Genomic DNA, 23,063 nt, shown 5'->3' with positions numbered 1-23,063 from the left:
ACTTATTACAAACTTCTGCAACAATCTATAAAATTTATAGATCTAATCTGTTATAGATGTAATCTGTATATATAGTTTTTATAAATAAATATAAAATTTCGGTAATTATTTAGTTTTGGGGACCCTACGCCGATGACCTTGACATATGTTGTTAAGGACATGATCCTGAGTAACTTTTCCTTATAACTTAATCGGCGGTCATTGTTAAAAAGTTATTGACAAAAAAGTTTTATAAATACGATACATGATATCTCTGCTTTACTTAAAGTCGCAAACCCATAGTGCAGGAAATGCGTTGGCGAGGTACAAGGAAGGACTTCGCTCTCTCCCTACATTCCCGCATTAATTTTTATAAAGCACGCATAAATTAATAGATGGTAAAATGCCAAATAGGAGTATTATTCTGAATATAAAGGTCCCAATGATCTTGACCTTGACATATGTTGTCAAGATCATGACCCTAAGTAATGCATAAAAGGTTTTAGCCGTCGATCCTTGTTTATTAGAAAGATATAAACACAAGAAGTTTTATGAATTACATGTAATTTTCCAAAGTATATGTTTATAAAGATCACGTTTTACACGAAAAGTTGAGAAGTTATATGCTATAAAGAATGCGTGGGCAGAGGAGGGGCGGAGTTTCTCCCTCTGCACCGCCTCCCTGTAATTTTTCCTAACTCTAATCCAACCAATTTTATGTCGCTATTTGAATAATATGAAAACATTGGAAATGAACAACGTGGATCTTGGCGAAAGTCACAAATCCATATAGTACAGTACAAGCGTTTGTTAATATTACGGAAAAAGTGCCGAATGGATCCCCCGCCCACATGTTTGATTTTGCACTTTTCCCCCTCTCCCCGTGTGTGTGTGTATGTTCTATTCTACATAAATATTGTTGCGTTTGCTCGGCAAGACTGTCTCGCACTCTCACTCGTGCACTTCCGCACGAAATAAGAAAGACACTCTCTTTCTGATAAAACTCTTTAATGTGACTTGAAAATACAAAGATCGTTCACGAACAGAGAAACAGCACGTCCGTTCGGATTGACAACTCCGGATCAAATCTGACGAGCGCGCCCGCGTAAACAACACGGTTGCTAAGAAGGCCGCCGCGCAGCTGAGAGTCGAAATGCACCGAGCGTCTAGCGCGATCGTAACAATATTTTTCAAACTTCTTTTGTTAATAACTTTTTAACGAACAATGATCGCCGATTAAGTTATAAGGAAAAGTTACTCAGGGTCATGTCCTTGATAACATATGTCAAAATCAAGGTCATCGGCACGGTGCCCACTAAACTAAATAATTACCAAAATTTATAGTATGCATATATCATCCATGAATAATATTTTTTATCTTCCAGTAGCCGATTGAGCTCGCAAACTTTGATACCCCTCATTCAGAATGTTCCCAGCAGCGTGCGAACAGCAAAAGCAGAACGTCGTTTAAAAGAACGTTTAATACAAGAGGTATTATATTTCAATACTTTTTTATTTATCAAAATCTTATATTTATTATTTGAGTGCATAATTTAATAACTTAAAAAGTGTTAATTTTGACCTTTGCGCAAAAGATAAATAAACTTTTAAAAATTGTCTTTTTTTGGTCCTCGATAAATTGAAAATATAAATTGATTAATATTGACTATGATATTGATTGATTTAATACTACAGAAGTCATCACTAACTATTTCTTAATCTCCACAAAGAAATGCTAGATGGATTGTATCTACGCGTGGTATATTTTGGGTAGTGCTAAGGCAGTTCACAGTCATACTTATTTTCATGTAAAATATACTTGCAATTTTAAATAGAATCTTGTTTTTTTATTATAAACTCTTTGCTGCATAGAGTGACATATATTATATTTTTTATCTATTATATAAATTCCAGATTAGAGATTCTGATAATTCGTGATTTTGAAAAACTCCTAGATACCAATTTTTAAAAAAGATATTTAAATGTCTAAAAACAAAGATTTTAAATGTCCCGACTTTTTTATCTGTTATATTGATATCTGCTACTCAGAATTTTGAAAATAGCAGATTCATAATCAGCGACTCAAAAATTCTTTAAATAACAAATTTCAGAAAAAATAATTTATTATGAAAATTCGTGTAGCAGAGGGTAGACATATTCCTATGACATTTTTCAAAATATTTGAGACATTTAAAAAATTCATTACTTCCGAGACAAATAATTTATATTTTCCGTTTTTTGAAGACCCAAACAACAATTTTTTAAGGTTTATTTAGTTTTTGTATTAGGACCAAAATTAATATTTTTTAACATCCTTTATACATAAGATATAAGTTAATTAGTTACATATTCCAGGGACGTATTTTCATTGAGAAAACATTAAAAAAGCTTATATAAACATAATCATAATTAATCTTCAACTCACTATATGTAAAGATACAAAACTTACGATTCAGTAAAAAACGAGCAATAATTGAGGTGGAGAGTGACAACATTATAATAATTTATTCTCACAACAAAAACGCAATAGTTATTGAGACACACGATGTAATTTGACACACAAGTAAATGGTTGTTCTGGAAAATTATTTTTATGTTTATATCCAATTTGTGCTTTTAAAAACATGTAAAATTCTCACTTAAGTTTCATTATTGTTTTTTTCGCGCTGAAGAAGGATAAGTTAGTCCGAAACTGTTTGCAATATATCAGCTGATTCAGGTCATTCTCAATAACTATTCCGTTTTTGTTGTGAGAATAAATTATCATAATGTTGTCACTCTCCACCTCAATTATTGCTCATTTTTGGCCAAATCGTTAAGTTTTGTATCCTATGTAAACATGAATTTAAAAAAATACTAGAAATATTACATTTTTGATGTAGGAAGAATTTTTTTGAAATGGTGAAATATTTGAAAACACTTGACAAAAAAGTTTTATACAAAAAATATGGTCTAAAGATAGATAAGTAATAGTAAAATTAATTTTACAAGAACTTTTTAAAAATTAATTTTGTAACATTTTTATAAATAAAATTGTATAATTGATTTACATTTGTATGTTAATATTATCAATAAAACTGAAATCCTAAAACTTAATATTAAAATTACAAAAAAGCATATAAGAATGATTGCATGAAAATTTTCCTCACTCTTTTTATGTTTTTTCATAGTGTAAATTTCCTAACGGCGTAAATAATTAACATTTATTTTAAACATAGATTAAGATTGCTGAACGAGTAGTTAAAAAATAATATTTATATTATTTTTCTGTAAAATATAAATTGTACTATAATATTTATTATTATTGTACATAAGTATTAATATTTAATCGGATTATTTATTATTTGGTGTTTATTCGGTGCTCAATAGTTTTCTATATAATCTGTAATTATAATCTATTAGTAAATTTTTAATTAATATACTAGTTGTAAATCCAAAGATTTGTATTTACATTTTGTGTAAATAACAATAAATTACAACAATTTTATGTATACTTGCTTAATGTCATTTTTTATGTTTATATCGAATTTCTTTTTTTATAATAATAGGGCCTTATTTCGGATGAGGATGAGGAACATTTTTTGAGCCCTGCTGAACAGCGAGCACTTAGAGCAGAAAAACGTGCTGCATGGCGACAGGCACGTCTTAAATCTCTTGAGCAGGTAAAATTGAATAAATCGATACATTTATAACACTGAAAAAATGTAGCATTATATATAATTGTTAGATTGAACGAACTTACCTGTGAAGTTTGATGCTAATTATGCCATTTGTCTTGTCTGGATGGAAATAACTATGTAATCGTGTTCTTGTACGTCAATCCGATAACAAATTTCAAAGCCCCGTCAAAGCAAACGTGACGTGCCTAGCCGTCACACGCCGGGGCTCTAGCGCTGCCCGCGCTCTCCTTGCACGCACGGCCATGCACATGTGCACTGTATACAACGTCATTATGAATAAACTTTGACTTCAATTTGGAAGTTTCGATAATGTTGAAATAAAATGTTAAAACAACATTGTAAAAATGTTGAAATAACATAATTATAATGTAAGAAAACAATTAAATTTACGTTGTTTCTCAACAAGCACAATCACACCATAGTCGCATTGGCGTTGCTTAATATTTACGGTCACCCATCCAACTCTGAACCGCCGTCGACGTTGCTTGACTTTGAAAATCTTACGCAACCTAACATTTCGTGATGATCCATGAACACCTAATGCTCATGAATACATATTTGTTATAGATTAGATTAATAGATGTCAGAAAGATAAAACCCAGTGAACACAGTAATATAGCAGCAGTGTAACAGCAATGTAACCGAATATAACAAGTTACGTTAATCTGAAATTACACGTAACTTACATGTAAGTTACAATTTCCGACTCAGCAATATAACATGTTATAATTACATGTTATCTAACCGTTACACAACAGTTACAAAGAAAAATAAAATAAAATAAAAATTTAATTTTTTTTAAATTATTTTTATCAACAGCACATACTACATTTAAAATAAATTTTTATTAATTAATTAAATTTAAATTATGTTATTTTTATTTTATTCTTACTTGCCGCTGCTAGGTTTGAACACGGGACCTTAGGATGACGAACCTTGTACTCTACCTGCTACGCCAATTTGACTCATCGATATGGGTACTTGTTATTGTCTACATATACTTATATGTTATAAACTGACGCAACTATATTATTTTTTATAAAAGCAATTCAATTTTGCAAAACATATTAAAAATAAATAGCATTAATTTATTTACTTATTAATTTCATTGTTAAATTTATCTTTTTCCATAACCTTAATAATTTGATGGAAATTGCGATCTATTTAGCACTAATCTTTGAAGCGTTCAAATGATTAATTAGATGGTTAACTATATAGATCATAATTCTAAGAAAAATTGAGTAGTATACACTTATTATTCTGTTTTTGTTCAGCACGTGATGAATTTAGATTTTGTGCATTTTTTGTGCGCAGTAATTGTAGACAAACCGTTATTTTTGAAAACATCTTTATAATAATTTTTTTTATTATCAAATAGATCTGTCATTCAGGATGTTATAATGTTGTCTGATTTCTGAGTCAACTACGACGCATCGTTTTGTAATAACATTGATACGAACATGTTATGTTACGATTATACAATTTTTGTTGAATAACTGTAACGCCAAAACGATGTATAACAGCTATATCACTTGCGTATAACAAATATTACGTAACAGGTTATTTTCATGTCATATAGCACCTACATATCACAAGAATAACAATGTTAAATTACATGTAACTTCCATGTTACATTGCCGCTATAAAATGTGTTCACTGGGAACGTGCAGTTAAATAATATTTTTATAAATAAATATAAATTTAGTTTTTACTGTTTTTTATATACGTGAAATAACACGTGAAATAACTTAATAAAAATATCTGTTTTTGCTCTGTTCTTTATAAAACTAAAATTATGTTACTATAAAATATTAATAAAAAATAGTAACTTAGTGATTTTTTTTTAATTTCTACAAAAACTATTTATATTAAACATTAAATAAATTAATGTAATTTTAGTACATTAAATACAATTATTTATAAATAATTTTAGTATTATATGAGTAAGTAAATATATTTTAACGAATAAAATTTTAAATATTAAAAATTTTTTAACTTTTAATTTTTTGAACTAGTTCTTATAAAATTCGTATTGTAAACATATGAAAAATATTTTAATTTATGTCTATAAAATTATTAAATGTTTAGATTTTATGTTCAATTGCACATCATATTAAATAACTAATATTTTAAGAATATTTATGAAATTATGTTATAATGTTTAATAACGAGAAAACACGTATCTAACTCATGTTTTTAAAATATTAGGACAGTATATTATTCAGTAATATTTTAAAAATATTTATCAAACGTTATGTCATAACGTTTAATAAAATTTAAAGAACATATTAATAAGTGCAGTTTTTAAAATATTATTAAATAATCTACAAATATTTATAAAACATTAAGTTATAATGTTAAGAAATTTCTCTAAAATTAACGTTTCAAAAATGTTGATCAATGTTTCTTGGTTGATCAATGTTTGCCTTGGCCATCGGATAGCTCCGGCTACCTAAAATTCTATGTAAATACTAACGATACTGTTTACAGTGATAATACGACTTAGATTAGAAATACTACATCGTAAATACAATTAAAAGAATGCTAAAGTGACGGGAAATACCGTTACATTACGTGAATCTTTGGCTCTACAGATTGCAAAATTCATCTACACAATTAAAAATTACATACAAAAAAGAAACACGGGATTATCCATTTTACAAGAAAATCGAAAAAAATTAAATATTTTACTTTTCACTTATACTGCTACTATCTCAGGTTTAATCTTGAAATAAAAAGTTTAAATGTACATGTGCACAAAATGAGCTAGCCGCGCTATTTGTATTACATAAACGAATGACATTAACCTTGTCAAATTGTACAAGGGCACAAAAAAGTGATTGGTTCGGCGGACCAGACTAATCAATCCTTAATTATGTATTTTGACCCGCTGAATCCGAATCCAAGGTCAGAATTGCTGAATTGGGTCAAATCTATAATCCGGAGTGTGCAACCTTGCGTAACCACATTATTCATTTAACAGAAGCTCAGACTTGTCATACGTATTAGATTTTCCCCGGGTAATGTGGTTGAGAGGCCTTTATTTGCGCACAATACAATTGGACACGTGCTATATTGGACATTGCAATTGCCCACTGTGCTATTAGACACGAAACATTGCGCACCGTTCGATTGGACACAAGTCTTTTGCGCATAGTTCGTTTGGACACAGTTTTATTGGACAACGCTTTTGGACACAACGCATATTATTAACTTATTTAAATAAATAAACGTGTTACATTGGACATGGTTTTTTTGCGCACGGTTCAATTGCGCACAGTTTTTTCGCGCACAGTTTTTTTGCGCACCGTTTAATCGCGGACCGTTCAATCGCGCATGGTTCTTTTGAACACCGTTCAATCGCGCACGGTTTTTTTGCGCACAGTTCAATCAAGCGCATCTTAAATATTCATACATTATGATTGTTGACATTTAGACTGGATTTCCATGGCACGTATTTTTTGCTGATCAATTCGACGCGTTTTGCTTCAAACGAACGAATCTGACAGAAAAAAGCGTCGTTCTGCTTTGCGAAACGAGATATTAATCGTTAAAGTCTACTACTTGACAGATTATGAAACCTGTCATATCGATAAAATGTAATGACTTGAGCATGCGCAGCGTTTCATCCTCATGCTTTTCGGCTACAAGCGCATGCTCTGTCTAGCACAAGCCATGCAAAAAATGCGCTAATTTCCAATGTCTATATACGTACTTTTTCGAGCATCTCGTTTAGCGTGGAAAGACGCAAACCTATGTGGTGCAGAGAATGAATTGCGCGCGCACGCACGCGCGCGCGCGGGGGGGTGCAAGAGGGGCCTTTGACTCCTTCCCGCACCCACCCCGTCCAAGGCGCTAAACTATGTGTACATTGTAACAAAATAAAGTTCACGTATATTTGCAAATTTCCAATACAATAATTTTGTCGATTTTTAAGAACAGATTCCCTAAACTGAACAATTACCATAAATTGTTATAATTATAAGCAATTACAGCAAATTCGTCAGCGGACAATACGTGCCATGGGAATCTAGTCTAAATGTATCAACAGTCTGTGTGTGTTCACATTCATAATGTGTGAATATTCAAGATGCGCTTGATTGAATCGTGCGCGAAAGAACCGTGCGCGATTAAACAGTGCGCGATAGAACGGTGCGCAATTGAACGGTGCGCGAAAGAGCTGTGCGCAATTGAACCGTGCGCAAAAGAACATATCCAATGTAACACGTTTATTTATTTAAATAAGTTAATAATATGCGTTGTGTCCAAAAGCAACGGTGTACAATTAAACGGTGTGCAATAAAACTAAGTCCAAACGAACTGTGCGCAAAAGACTTGTGTCCAATCGAACGATGCACAATGTTTCGTGTTTAATAGCACGGTGGGCAATTGCAACGTGTCCAATTGTATTGTGCGCAAATGAACCTCTCCCAATGTGATTACACAAGCTTGCACACTCCTAATTATACATATGACCCAAACTGCTTTTACAAGGTGTTTCTTTTTGAAGTTAGAAAAAATGAGCCAATTCAGCAATTCTGACCTTGAATTCGGATTCAGCGGATCGAAATACTGTCGCGCGCGTGCTCGCGGAAAGGAAAAAGACACATACTTATAAATCAAGCGGCTTTAGTCCAGCGATTTATACACACGGCAGTCCAATCGCGAATCCGAGAGACAAAACCGTTATTTCTTCGCGTTGTCAAGCTGATGACAGCTGACAACGCTTTTGACGAAAATCAATATATTGATCGGCCAGGACAGCGCCTGATCGATCCAAGGGGTGTGACAATACATAAGGATTGACCAGTCTGGTCCGCCGGGCCAACCACTTTTTTGTATGCCTGTTATCATTCAAAGTCTAATAAAAAACATTTATGTATAATTAAATGTAGCGTGTAAATGCTACGTGTATGTACACGCTTCGTGTAGATAAACAGTGATAAGCAGAACGTATATAGTGTGAAACACTTATTGACTGATTTTGCGGAGATGACGCAAAACAAGTACATACGTCAGTGTCAATGAGTTTGCTAATAAATAATATTTTCTCTGATAACGAGTAACGATTTTTGTTTTAATAACTTTCTCACAACCTTAGCTATTTTGTATTTCTTGCAAACTGCGCTATTTTGTACCTCTCGATGGAACTCATAATCCACAAGAACTGTTTGTTGTCCAAGTAATTAGGTGCTCAGAATTGGATACTCTTAAATCTCAGATTTACATGGGATATCACGCATAGTCACAGTGTCTACTTTATTTCACCCTATTATCATTGAGCCACTATTACCATACTTTCTTAAAAACTACTCGTATATATAGTACATAAAATATGTCAAAGCGGTTATTGTTCTTTTTTACTATCACATTAAAATTAAGCTCTGTATTAATCAGTACATTATATTTTTACCAAGTGTGTAAGCAATAACATTGCTAATAAACAATTGACGATGATATTATGATTTAAAGTGGATTTAGATAATTTTATGTTGTGAGCGTTTGCTCGTTTCGGAAATTCTTTTTCGTAAGTAGTTGGAATTCGTCTTGCCTAGAGGGTTAGGACCCAAGGGTGAAGGTTTGACTCAGTGTATGAGAGAAAGAAAACACTTCTTACTTGCTTTTTCGTTGTCTTTATTTCTTTCTTTTGCGGTTACAGTCAGCTGTGATGGTGTCAAGTATCACTCGCGATAAGGTTTGTAGTACGCGACGTAGCTCGGACGTTGTTACGTTAGTCTCCGCTCGGTCACGGCGTGGTCGCGCTTATATATGATGGTTTCTGGCGCAATTTCGGGGGCCAGTGACCGGGCGTCGGTAGCTTTCGCGAGGCTAAGTGTTTCGACATCGGAACGCGGTAGTCTTGCGGTTTAATTGTGCAGCCTATTTCTAGGGCGATACGAAACTTCTTCCGAGCGCGATGTTGTAATCTCACGGAAGTTACTGGGGACTTCCGTGAGCGCGGCGGATTCTTGTGCGTCTTTCGAAAGAGGTGCTTCTTGCAACGTCTTTCGAAAGATGCGTTTCGCAATTGTAATAGATACGGTTGTAATCGGCTTACAACATCTAGATATTTCGAAGATGTGCGCTTGTAAAACTTAAAAAGAAGTCTTTCAATCTGCTAGTTTTATCTGATCTAATCAGATAGAACTCCTCCCCTAGTTTGGACCACATTCGAAAAACTAAAATGTTTGTTATTTACATGTTAGATTAAATGTACTTATCAAGTAACAATCATTTTATAATTACACAACTGAAGTGGAGGATAAAATAGTTACAGTTTCTAAAAATAATAATTAAATTTTTATAAGACTAGTCTTATTCTTCATGCTTGAAGTTAAAGGATGCAAATGTGACCCTTTGTATTAAGCGTTTCTTTACTTAACAATTGTTATTTCTTTTTTTAACCGTTTATGTGCATACATGCGAAGAAAATTAAAAATAATTTTGTTAAAGATAGTCATAAATGAAGGAAAAAAGTTCAAAAAAAGATCTTTAATAAAATTAGTAATGGTCCGGCATGAGTAACGAATGAAAAATGGCTATTATGTCGTTGAAAAAGGGTGAAAGTATGATCCAAATTTGTTTTATGCCAAATTCTGAACCGATACAGAACTTATTGTGAAGAAGCGAAGAAAATGATTTGTAAAACTTGTTAAAGAATCGTGACAACTATAGTCATAGAAAAATAGAAATATTCCGATATTGAAGAATCAACTCGAAACAGTAAGACGGTGATTAAATTTAATTAAATTATAAGTTAAAGGCTTGGAAGTTCTATGAATTTTTTAAAAACGAGAAATTAATGTTAGCACTAATTATTTTGCCTACTAAAGCCAGAAAGGCGCAGAGGTAATCCAGTTAAACTCGGTAGTAGAACTCGGTAACCTTTCCCAAGATTGACTAAAATCAATGAACTTTGATGGAGATAAAACGCTGACAAGATTTTTGCAACACTCGCGATAAATGTATGATCGATTATGAAAGATTTTTGGAAACTTAAATGCGACCGTCACAGATTCTTGTCTCGTACAGTTCTGTGACGTTCTATAGGCTCTATTTATGCAAAAATTGGTTTTGTATTTTTGTTTTAATAGTGCACTGAAATTTTTCAGTTAGAACAGTATTTCAATTAGTTTTATTTATCGCGCCATAACAGATTTCTCACGTATTCAGCTAGGCCATGTGCTCAGAAGCGAACAGTGAACTTTTTGTTTTTGTCAGAATTTAGGTCTTTAACATCATAATTTGATTTTATCTAATTGATCTTCCGATAATTTTTTATGTTAAGTCGAACTTTTAACAATTCCTACTAGAAAAACCAACCCTTGCTATTTGGTTTATTATTTTTCATTTTTGTGTGCTAAAGAAAAGAACCATTACTCCGCAGGAGTAACATTCCGATCACAGATAAATCTGTTAACAATTGCAAAACTGTTTTTTTACAAAATGAGTACTTCAAGATCAAAAGTGATTTCTCACAGAAACAATATCCTTTTAATCAGTTGATCGATAATCAGTTAACCTATTAACGTCCAAATGGACAATTTTTTGGAGACTTGCTCAGAGAATTCATGTTTTAATTCTTCAAAAAATTTAACCCTAAATTTTTCTTACGTAAAATTTCGTGCTTTTTTAGAATTCGATTTTATTTTTTTCAAAAAATTAATTCCAAAATTCTTATAAACGGTTTTTTTTTTTTTTTTTTTTTTAAACAAAAACGTAAATTTTTACTGACAGATTCTTTTTAATCAACGATATCATATTGTAATTGCTTAAGCTTAATCTTCAGAAATAAATTTATTGCGTCCATGGACCTCAAACTTTAAAATCAGTGACTGAGTTTTTTAAAATTCAACATGGCGCGCACCAAAATAGCACTGTAAAGCTAAAAAATGTGACCGATTTTTTTTTATGCAAGAAAAGGGAATTGGATTTTGATATCAATATAATACTTTTACATGTTTTTGGGGTCGCTGATTACAAATCCGAAATCAGGTTTGCAAAATTTAATATGGCGGATCCAAGATTTAATATGGCGAATCATATTTTGGAAAATTAGGTAAAATTACCTCAAAATGAGATTTTCAGTATATAGAGGTTTTTGGGGTCGCTGATTATAAATCCGAGGTCAAATCTGCAAAATTTAATATGGCGAATCCAAAATGAAGGATATATCGCTGAAATTTTGAAACTATGGCTAAAACTCTATACCAGAAGATTATTGAAGGTTACTTATTTTCAATCAACAGATATGGAATAGTTCCTAATAAAAATTGCTGAGAACTGACTCTGATCCGTAAGTTTAATAACATTATTGTGATGTCTGTTAGTGGATAATTACATTTTCGTTGCCCGACTCTTAGGGTGGAGTTCCATGAAGCGGATTATGTGGAAGCGGAACGAGCGAATCACCAATCACAGGACCGTTTCGACGGAATCTTTGAAAGAGTTCTATCAGAATGATCCCGTGATTGATGATCCGTTAATTCCACTTCCGCATAATCCGCTTCATGGGACTCCACCTTTATTATGAGGAGGTCGACATCGGTGAAAGGCCTTTTTTTTATTTGGAAGTTTTTTGCCGTTTTATTTTTATTTTTTTGTTTTTTTTAAATAAAAACAAAAAATAAAACAAATTAAAAGCCCCCCCCCTTCTTCCCCAACATAAAAGGCTCTCACCGATGTCGACCTCCTCGTGGTAAGAGTCAGACAACGGAGATGTAATTATTGACGGTTAACAGACATCACAATAATGTTATTGAACTTACGGGTCAGAGTCAGTTCTCAACAACTTTTATTGGGAACTATTCCATATCTGTTGATTAAGGATGAGTAGCCCTCTATAATCTTTTGGCATAAAGTTTTAGCCATAATTTTAGGAATTTTAGCGATATATACTGCTATCTTGAATTCGCCATATTGAATTTTGAAAATTTGATCTCGGATTTGTAATCAGCGATCCAAAAAACATGTAAAGGTATTATTCAATTGATACCAAAATCCAACTATTTTTTTGCAATCTTTTTTGCAAAAAAAAATTGATCTAATTTTTTAGCTTTACAGCGCTATTTTGGTCAGGGCCATGTTTAATTTTAAAAAACTCAGTCACTGATTTTGAAGTTTGAGATCCAAGGACGCAATAAATTTACTCCCGAAGATTGAGCTCAAGCAGTTTCAATATGATATCGTTGATTAAAAAGAATGTTAGTGGAAATTTACGTTTTTGTTTAAAAAAAAAACGTTTATATTAAAATGTTGAATAAGTTCTCGCTGTTTTTTTCGTGAAAATTAATGCGTTATTTTAAAAAAATCACTAAAAAACCTGTCACTGAAAGTATTGTCCATCGCTAGCCACTACTTTTTCCCATCTTTCTGACAGCATTTGAATTCCACGTCGGAAAAATTACACGTCTTTTAAAGCTATCCAAAAGTCGATCCATTTTTTGGCATCTTTATAAGAATGGAAGTGCTGCTCAGCCAGGCCATGTGCCATCGATCGGAACAAGTGGTAGTCAAAAGGCGCAATGTCCGGTGAATACGGCGGGTAGGGTAGGACTTCCCATTTAAGCATTTCCAAGTAAGCTTTTACCGGTTTCGCAACATGATGCCGAGCGTTATCATGCTGCAAAATTACTTTGTCGTGTCTCTGCTCGTATAGCGGCCGTTTTTCCTTCAATGCCCGGCATCAATTGTAGTCGGGAGCGATCTCCCGTAATGATTTCATTCGGTTTGAGCAGCTCATAATAAATTACACTCAGCTGATCCCACCAAATACAGAGCAGAACCATGGATATTCGGCTTTGCCGATGATGTTGATGCATGGCCGGGCTTACACCACGATTTTTTACGTTTAGGGTTATCCATTTTTCATCGCCAGTTACGATACGATGCCAGAATCCTTATCTTTTCTGCCGTTGAAACAGCTGTTCACACATGAAAAGACGCCGTCCGACGTCTCTCGGCTTCAACTGGTACGGCACCGAATAACCTTGCTTTTAATCATTCCTAATGCTTTCAAACGTTTCGAAACTGTTGTGTGATCAATGCCTAATGATTCTGCAAGTTCAGCTAGCGTCTGACATGAGTCTTCATGAAGTAATACCTCCAATTCTTTGTTTTCAAACTTTTTCGGTGCGCCAGAGCGTTCTTTATCTTCAATATCGAAATCATTATTTTTGAAGCGTCTAAACCAATCTCTGCATGTTTCCGACAGAGCATGGTCGCCGTAAGTCTCAACAAGAATTCCGTGTGCTTCAGCTGCAGATTTTTTTTGAATAAAGTAGTGAAGTAAAATTTCCCGCAAATGCTCTTTTTTTTGGCACGAAATTTGACATGTTTAACATATGAAAAACAAAGTTGTTTACACTTCGGCGAAATGACATACATTGAATTTCAAGGTTGTTTATAGTACTTCTATGTACATGCGTCACCATCTTAAACTACGCGCAAGTAGTTCTAGTAACGCCATCAGTTGGAAAACAGCGAGACTTATTCAACGTCCTAATAACAATTTTGGAATTAATTTTTCGAAAAAATGACGTCTGAAAAAATACAAAATTTTACGTAAAAAAATTTAGGGTTAAATTTTTTGAAGAACTAAAACATGATAAATTCTTTGAGCAAAAAAGTCTCAAAAAAATTATCCGTTTGGACGTTAATGGATTAAGTTATTTTTTAACAGGATTATGGTAAATTGTTGTTTAACTGTTTAAATAACTATAAGTAACTGATTATTTTGATGTTGCAGTTACGAATAAAATTACCTTTTTTAAAAAAAAGGTAAAAAAAGGCGCCAAGTGTGGGTATGTGCGCCCATAAGAAACAAACTATTATATTAGGTAATTAGGTAAATTGTCTTACTGTCCTATGGTTTTATTGTCTTTTCTACACAAATAATTATATAAAATAAATGCGCCAATTATAAAAATATTTGTACAAAATTTATTTATTATAACTTTTTATTAAAATATTTAATAATAAACGGGCTTGATGATCAAATAATTAAATGATTAAAATCAACCAACGGGATTATAGTAAAGCAAAAACTTGGCGTGCCCGGCTCGCGTTTTTTCTATATTTCCAAGACTCTATAATATTGATATCAATAAATATATACACAAGAATGAGATTAATGTGTTTTAAGTATTGTTTTACTGTCTATCAGTTTTTGCTTCATTATTTGTTATTATTCCATTTTTTAATAATTTTGTAATAGATTTTATAAAATTTTTCTAAGTCTTTTTTCAAATATACTTGGCTAATTCGTATTATTTTCGAATACGTTTATGTACTTGACATATCTTTTTTATCTTTGTAAGGTTTTTAATAGGTTATTATGTTTTTATTATTTTATTTTTATAAATAATTTTTATATTGTATAACATTGATGGGTCACTGCGTTTCAACGAGCCGGGCACGCCAAGTTTTTGCTTTACTATTCTTTTTTTATAAAAAAGAATAACAACTACTTTTGCATAAAGAAGGAAGGGTAAGAGAAAGAAAAAGAGAGTGTAAGAGATAAGAAATTAGCAAAAACATTAAGTAATAATAAAATAGGAAATAACATTATAGTATTATATAATTAATAATTTAATTAAAAATTTAACCCTTTAAGGACCAAATGCGGGCACTTTTTCCATACAATTTTCATCGCTGTAATTTCTTATTATAGCAGAAAAAAATTGTATGAAACAATCATATAATTTTTTTCTGCTTTAACATAAGAAATTATGGCGATAAAAATTGCATCGAAAATTGCATGAAAAAAGTGTCTGCATTTGGTCCTTAAAGGGTTAAATTCAATTTTTAATTAAATTATTAATTGTACTATAATATACATATATACATATATACATATATACGTTATACATATGTACGTTAAGCATGTATGCGTATATACATATATAAACATATAAATGTATTTGATCTCTCTCTTCCTCTCCTCTTTATGTTTAAGTAATGCTTTCCGCTTTTTGTTTTATTTTTGTCTTATTTAATATTAATTCTAATTAAGAATTTTTTTATATTAAAGAAATTTAATATTAATTAATATTATTAATTTTAAATCTAAAGAGTTGCAGAATAGTCAAATGTGAAAGGGGGGCAGAGAGAGAGAGAGAGAGGGGTGGGAAGAGAGAGAGAGAGAGGGGGGGGGGAGAGAGAGAGAGAGAGAGAGAGAGAGAGAGAGAGAGAGAGAGACAGACAGACAGACAGACAGAAAAGGGATTAGAGAGATAGAATAGAAAAATAAGAAGCAAAATTGTCAGGTAAAATGTCTGGAACAGTTCGTATAATTTACATATACGCATTAAGAAAAGACAACAGTGTAGAGAGAAAAGAAAAAAGAAGGACAATTATCAGGTAACATTAAAATATATAATAATTTGTAATATAATTAAATATTTTCCTTATGAAAAAACACTATTGGATTATTAGACTATTCGCCAAAACGCTACTGAAAAATTATTGGAACTAATAGTAATACTATTGGATACACTATTAATTCGAATAGTTTTCAGTAATTTTTTAGCGAATATTCTAATAGTCCAATAATATTTTTTCATAAAGGTTAATTTAAAATAATACGCAAAATATATAATATGCTAAGCAACAAAATTAACGCAACAAAAATTTATACCAAAATTTCATTCAATTTCAAATAATCGTAACGTCGTGAAAACTTATCATATTGGAATTTTTTTTTTTTTAAAGCTTGAAATCTCTTCTTTAAAGAGCATTTGTCAAATTTTGAGATGAATCTTTTTCTTTTCCCTTGTTGGCATCTCTTTAAAAGTAAGAACGTGTTTGGTCTTAAAATTTTTGCACAATTTGATGCGCTACACGGGGTGCAATAAATTTTTCTCGCAAACTTTATAAGAATTATCGTAAATTATGAACTTTTTCTTACAAATTAAAAAAAAATTGAAGTCTGTACAATTTTGGGGGGCGGATTTATGACGTACCAAAGTTACCTGTGCATTTTAGTTTGTTTATGTCTGCTACCGCCAGCATTAGCATTACCCAATGCGCACGAGAAGGTTGCTGATCAGATTTTACGTATTGTGTGTGTGAAAAGAATTAAAAAACCATGACATTTTGTGCATATAAATATTTGTTAGAATATAATGCTTTTTTATAAAAAACGGTTATGTGGTCTTTTTATACCAATAGATTGTTCTTATTATTTTATACATAATATTATTACAATAAAATGATAAAAAAATGAACATTTTACGAAATATTTTATAGTTTAGTTTTTTGCATAACAAGAAATATTTTATAAAAATTATAAAATATTTTGTAAAATATTCATTTTTTCTCGTTTTATCGTAATAATATTATGCATAAAATAATAAGAAGAATCTATTGGCATAAAAAGACCACATAACTGTTTTTTACAAAAAAGCATATTTCAACAAATATTTATATGCACAAAATGTCATAGTTTTTTGTAAAAACAGCTATGTGGTCTCTTCTTTACCCTTCTAACAGCGATGGTTTTATTGCAACAATATAGTACTTCCCAACTAAATTCATGACAGTTCTACTTGCATCCCGAATAGTTCTAGAGTTCCTGATAAATTTCAGAAATAGTTCCGCTGATTTAGTTAAAAAAATGAAATTTTTTAAATGAGGTGCTGACTTCCCGTGGCACCTCATTAATGAAAATTGAACATTTTAACAGCAGTTCTACTTGCACCCCAAATAGATCTAAAGTTCCTGATAAGTTTCAGAAATAATTCCGTTGATTTAGTTAAAAAAAATGAAATTTGAAAATATGAGGTGCTATTTTTTGTGGCGCATCATTAATAAAAATTAAACGTTTTAACAGCAGTTCTACTTGCACCCCAAATAGTTCTAAAGTTCCTGATAAATTTCTGAAATAGTTCCGTTAATTTAGTTAAAAAAATGAAATTTGAAAATATGAGGTGCTATTTTGCCTGGCACCTCATTAATAAAAATTGAACATTTTAACAGCAGTTCTACTTGCACCCGTGGTAGTTCTAAAGTTCCTGATATATTTCAGCAATAGTTTTATACATTAAATATATTTAAACAATTTTTTAATTTGGTTGTTGGCACCGCACCACAAGAGTAAAGTACTAAGTACCACTCTCTGGCGAGTTCAAGCCAACTTTGTGGCATTTTCTAACAGTTCTGCAATAATTCCAAAGCTTTTGTAGATTTCGTCGACAGTTCCGGTCTTCAAGCATTTTTAAGCAATTTTTTTATTAGATGGCTGGCACCGCACTACAAAAGTAAACTACCATTTTATAGCGAGTTCCAGACAAGTACATAGCATTTTTCAATAGTTCTGCAATAGTTCTAAAACTTTTTGCAGGTTTCGTCGACAGTTCCGGTCTTTAAATATTTTTAAACAATTTTTTTTATTAGAGAGCTGGCACCGCACTACAAGAGTAAACTACAATTTTATAGCGAGTTTCAGAATACATAGCATTTCTAAATAGTTCTGCAATAGTTCCAAAGCTTTTTGCAGGTTTCGTCGATAGTTCCGGTCTTTAAGCATGTTTAAACAATTTTTTCATTAGACGGCTGGCACCGCACTACAAGAGTAAACTACTATTTTATAGCGAATTCCAGACGAATACATAGCATTTTTCAATAGTTCTGCAATAGTTCTAAAGCTTTTTGTAGATTTCGTCGACTTATTTAAATGCTTGTAAAGTCAATGATAGCGAGATTTAAGTGCGGAAACGAGGCATTAGGGAATAGATATTGGAAAAAAGAAAAAGTGTAGGCTTGTGACGTGACGCGTCCGGTCGCGCTCGTCACAAGGGCGTAAGTCCGACCGATGGGGTCGGTCTGGGGCTCCTCCTCGCCGAGCCGAGGGGGACGCGACTTTGTTTTACTTATTTTCTTTTTTTTGTTTTTGTGGTACCGTATTAGGATATTTAGGATTTAAGGCGCCGAGTGAGGGCTCATTTTTTATTGTACAAAAAACGGAGGAGGAGTAGCCGTCGGGGGAATAGTATCGCGAGCAAGCGACAGTAGGCGAAGTGCCCCGCCAAGAGTTTCCCCGCCGAACCGTGCGTCGAGCCCCGCTGTTTGTTACCGCCCTGAGCCGCAAGGATACCGTTGCCGCAAGTAAACCGTGGCAGCCAGGATACCGCATGGCGACATAAAAGATTTTTGGAAGGAATCACGCCGAGGGCACGCCACCGGGCTGTAAACCGGGGGAGCGACCGTCAAACTGTCAACCGCCCGCCACCCAAATCGGTTCGCCCACGGCATGGCCAGCCGGGCCAACCGAAAACGGCAGAGCTAGAGCATTCTCATCGGCGGAAGTCGTCACGCGCGGACCACGAGGCATTTGGAGAGGCGATGCGGCGCGGCATGGGATCGAGGCGTGTGGATTGACCGAAAATCGAAGCGCGCGCATGCGCGGCGGCTCGGGCCGGCCGGCGCGGGACCGGGGCTCCTCACTGTTCGGCAAGCCGTGTCAGCATACGTGTCGACTAGGACGAGCCCCAGAATACCGATAGTTACCGCTAAGGACTTCGAAGACCAGGACACCGTTCACTTTGTAAGGCCATCACTTGGCAGCCATCGATACGTAAGGTTCGGATAAGGCGGTCAGCCCTCGTGCGGGACCGGATACCGTTTTTAATTGTGATAGCGGGCATCCGAAATCCGATACCATTGGTGTTATTGTTTTAGTGTAGAATAACTCGAAGCAAAGAGTAGAGTTTTGTGGCCGCACAAGGGCTCGGACTGACCGGCCCCGAATATTTGATAGCGTGAGTACGTCCCTCTCGGACTACGCCGGTGCCGACAGTCATAGTTATATTAGAATCATTGTTACCGCGAATTGATAATACGAGGCGGGAGGCCGGCGAGGCTCTCCGCTCGAACAGAGACAAAATTACTAATTGTTTCCGCAATTAGTAATTTTGTCTCTGTTCGAGCGGAGAGCCTCGCCGGCCTCCCGCCTCGTATTATCAATTCTATAGTTTCCGCATTTTTGTGTCTATAATTCGTTTCCGTCTCTATCAAAGTTATATCCGTGAATTAATTGTGAAGACTCTTTGAGTAAAGCTCATTGTTGTATTGTTACCGTTCTCACTATCACTACAGAAATACAACATAATTCTTTAATTGTTTAACAAGTTGAGTACCGAATCTTTCTACGACCTGCCTCGATCCGACATCTCCACACTTTCCGTCTCAATAAGAACCACGCCACTCTACCGTCTAGAGTAAAAGAGCTACCGGCACTTGTAACGCTTTCTAGTTGGTTACCGCATTATCGTTAATTATTGTGTGGCGCGAGAAGTCGCGCCTGGCGCCCAAAAATTTAGAGTATTGGGAAGTTACCGTTTCTGCACGTTACCGCTATCGTGTCGAGAGCAGTCTCGCCCGATATTTGGGGGATACCGTATACAAGTTACCGCTATCGTATCGAGAGCAATCTCGGTCGATATTGGGGGATACCGTATGCAAGTTACCGTTATCGCTTTGAGAGCAATCTCAATCGATATTGGGGGATACCGTATGTAAGATACCGATACCGTATCGAGAGCATTCTCGAGGAATATTGAAGATACCGTTCTCGTAAACTATCGCACTCAACTAAGAAGGCGTTACTCGTTACCGTCTATACAGAGATTCCCGTTTAATTGGGCTACGCCCCCTCGGACCTGGCGTTCCCGGGGAAAGCAACGTCGCAGGCTATACAATTTAAAAGTAGAGACTTTAGAACCAATATTAGAAGAATTTACAGAATTGCGAAGACAAAATTTCTCTGTTAGGAAAATGTTATCAGAGATAGATATAGGTACAAAATGGATGAAAAATGTATTAAAGACGAGAAATGACAAAGAAAAGCGTAAATAGTCATTAAGAGTTCTATGTTATTATGTAATTAAGCTATGTAACCTTTTTTCAAAGGCCGAAATGTTTAAGAAATAAACGAGTTGTGTATATGTTATATGCAATAGTAATTTTATGCAGGGTGTAATAACAAATAAAAAAATAACATTTGGCGCGCGCGAAGCGCGCGCATGTTCTAGTCCTTTCTAAAAAAGGGCATGGCATCGATACTCGCATCTCTCGAAGTATTGTTGTCGCTTTTCCGCGATGCCGATTGGTTCTCTCGTTGCGCTTACTTCGTGTTGCAAGAGTAATCATTGCGATGGAATTTTGATAGCTGTCAAATTTGTATAAACGGTTATCTATACCGGAAGAGACGGGGAGAGACGGGGAGAGGACGGGAGAGACGGCGAGAGACCGGGAGAAACGGGGAGGGACCGGGAGAGACGGATCGAGACGGGAAGAGACGGGGAGAGACCGTGAGAGACCGTGAGAGACGGGGAGAGACAGGAGAGGACGGGAGAGACCGGGAGAGACGGGGAGGGCTGGGAGAAACGGGTTGAGACGGGGAGAGACGGGGAGAGACCGGGGGTGACGGAGAGAGGGAGGGGGGGGGAGAAGTGCGTGCATCCGTGCGTCTGTACACTGTGGAGTATTTTACGAAACGAAAGATTTCCAAAGTTAGTTTTTTCTATTGATTATTTTTTTATTTCGTTATTTTTTTAATTTATTAATTTCTATATGTGCACGCGTACGTGTGCATGCATATGTCACAATATTATTTTATAACTAGCAATAATAATAAATTAATTAATATATATAAAGTTCCAAAAAATGTTGATCTTATTTTATATAGAAAGATACATATAATGTCAAAGTATTTAATAATTTATTAACAATTGTAACTTTTTTTTGTACATTGTGAAGTTCTTACTCGAACAAAAGATTTTTGAAAATTAGTTTTCTGTATTGATTTTTGCAAAAGATGTTGATCTCATTTTATATGGAAAGGTACACATATAATGTCAAAGTATTTAATAATTTATTAACAACTGTAATTTTGTTTTTCAAACTATGTCGTCAATCTCTAATGCTAATTAAAGAAAAAACAACAACAAGAAGAAGAAGAGTCAGAGCTGACAACATTTCGTTACATTTCAGTGTCAATATCATATTACTTTAAAGAAGATTTATGTATGTTGTGTATGATTGTATGATGTGTGTCCTTTTGGTATGTGGTATAAATTTTTAAAGAAGAAAGAAAAAGGAGAGAATAAATTAAGGGAGGGAAGGAGGAGGGAGGAGCGAGAGAGAGAGAGAAGAGAAGAGAGATGAGAGAGAGAGAGAGAGAGAGAGAGAGAGAGAGAGAGAGAGAGAGAGAGAGAAGAGAGAGAGAGAGAGAGAGGAGATAGAGATAGAGATAGAGCGGGAGGAGGAGAGATGGACGAGCAGTAGAGGAAAGCACGAGAGTAGTAGATCAGAGGAGAGAGATCGAGCGAGAGCGGATGAGTAGAGAGAGAGAAGAGACGAGAGAGAGAGAGAGAGATGAGAGATGAGGAGAGTAGAGCAGGAGACGTGGGCCGAGACGACGAGCGGATGAGAGCCAGGACGAGTAGGATCAGAGGAGAGAGAGAGAGAGAGAGAGATAGAGAGAAGAGGCGAGATATACTGCGAGGAGATAGAGAGAGCAGCCGCGAGAGTCGATCGCATAGAGCAGAGATGAGAGATCGACTCGCGTATGTAGAGGGAGAGAGAGGAGCGAGCTGAGATTGAGTCTAGGCGAGTCCGCATTGATGAGTCGCTCTCGCGACTCCTCGGTCTATCTCTCTCTTCTCTCTCTCTTCTTCTCTCTCTCTTCTTCCTCTCTCTCTCTTCTCTCCTCGCTCTCCTCTGTCTCTCTCTATCTCTCTCTCTCTCTCTCTCTCTCTCTCTCTCTCTCTCTCTCTCTCTCTCTCTCTCTCTATTTTTAAAAAGTAAAAAACTAAATAGCGCGCGCGTAGCGCGCGCTTGTGTTGTTCTAGTCTTAATTAAAAAATTTACATTTTGGACTTTGCGTCGTTATATCTCCGCTCGTAGAGCACGCAGAAAAAAATGAAAATATTTTTTTTATAAATCAAACCCAAGCTTTCGATTGAACCTAGTTAGAACTCGATCGGTTAAATCGTTATTGAGATCTGATAATCTCAGGTGCTCGCAAGTCGCGTACTCCCGTAAATGTTCGGTGGTCGTTCACTTGGTGTAAATGTGCGCTGCGCGTTCACTTGGCGGGAGACACTACCGTGTCTCTTGATATTACTATAACTGTTTAACTCATCGAAAAATGTCTTTTAAAATATATCTTTTATTTATTTTTAACAAAGAAAAAAGACGGAGAGAGGGAAGGAATGAGAAAAAGAGAAACGAGAGAGAGAGAGAGAGAGAACACAAGCAACGGCTCGATTACTGAATGGGCCGCAGCTACAAATTAAAACCGGAAACGTTAAAAAACGGAAAATAAATAAAATGCTAAAAAGACGGAGGTTGTCTACGAGATCAAGTATACAAATTGTGAGGTTTCATACATTGACTAAACAAA

At 34.5% G+C, this 23,063-nt stretch overlaps 1 protein-coding gene across 9 annotated transcripts in view; it reads left to right on the top strand.

Annotated features, from left to right (window-relative positions):
- The window catches only part of LOC105835844 (protein lap4), a 365,219-nt gene that overhangs the window by 314,899 nt on the left and 27,257 nt on the right, over positions 1-23,063 (top strand). For all 9 annotated transcript variants that reach the window (XR_001139022.3, XM_012679440.3, XM_012679437.3 and 6 more), the window contains 2 exons: positions 1,365-1,470; positions 3,527-3,640. Coding sequence is in view for 8 of the 9 variants with exons in the window: in XM_012679440.3 (XP_012534894.1) it covers positions 1,365-1,470; positions 3,527-3,640 (220 nt within the window). In the remaining variant the exon portion in view is untranslated. The remainder of the gene's footprint in view (positions 1-1,364; positions 1,471-3,526; positions 3,641-23,063) is intronic.

This window comes from Monomorium pharaonis, chromosome 1 (genome assembly GCF_013373865.1).
Source record: "Monomorium pharaonis isolate MP-MQ-018 chromosome 1, ASM1337386v2, whole genome shotgun sequence".
NCBI lineage: Eukaryota > Metazoa > Arthropoda > Insecta > Hymenoptera > Formicidae > Monomorium > Monomorium pharaonis.
The sequence above is the reverse complement of the archived record's forward strand: the minus strand, read 5'-3'. Positions and strand labels throughout refer to the sequence as shown.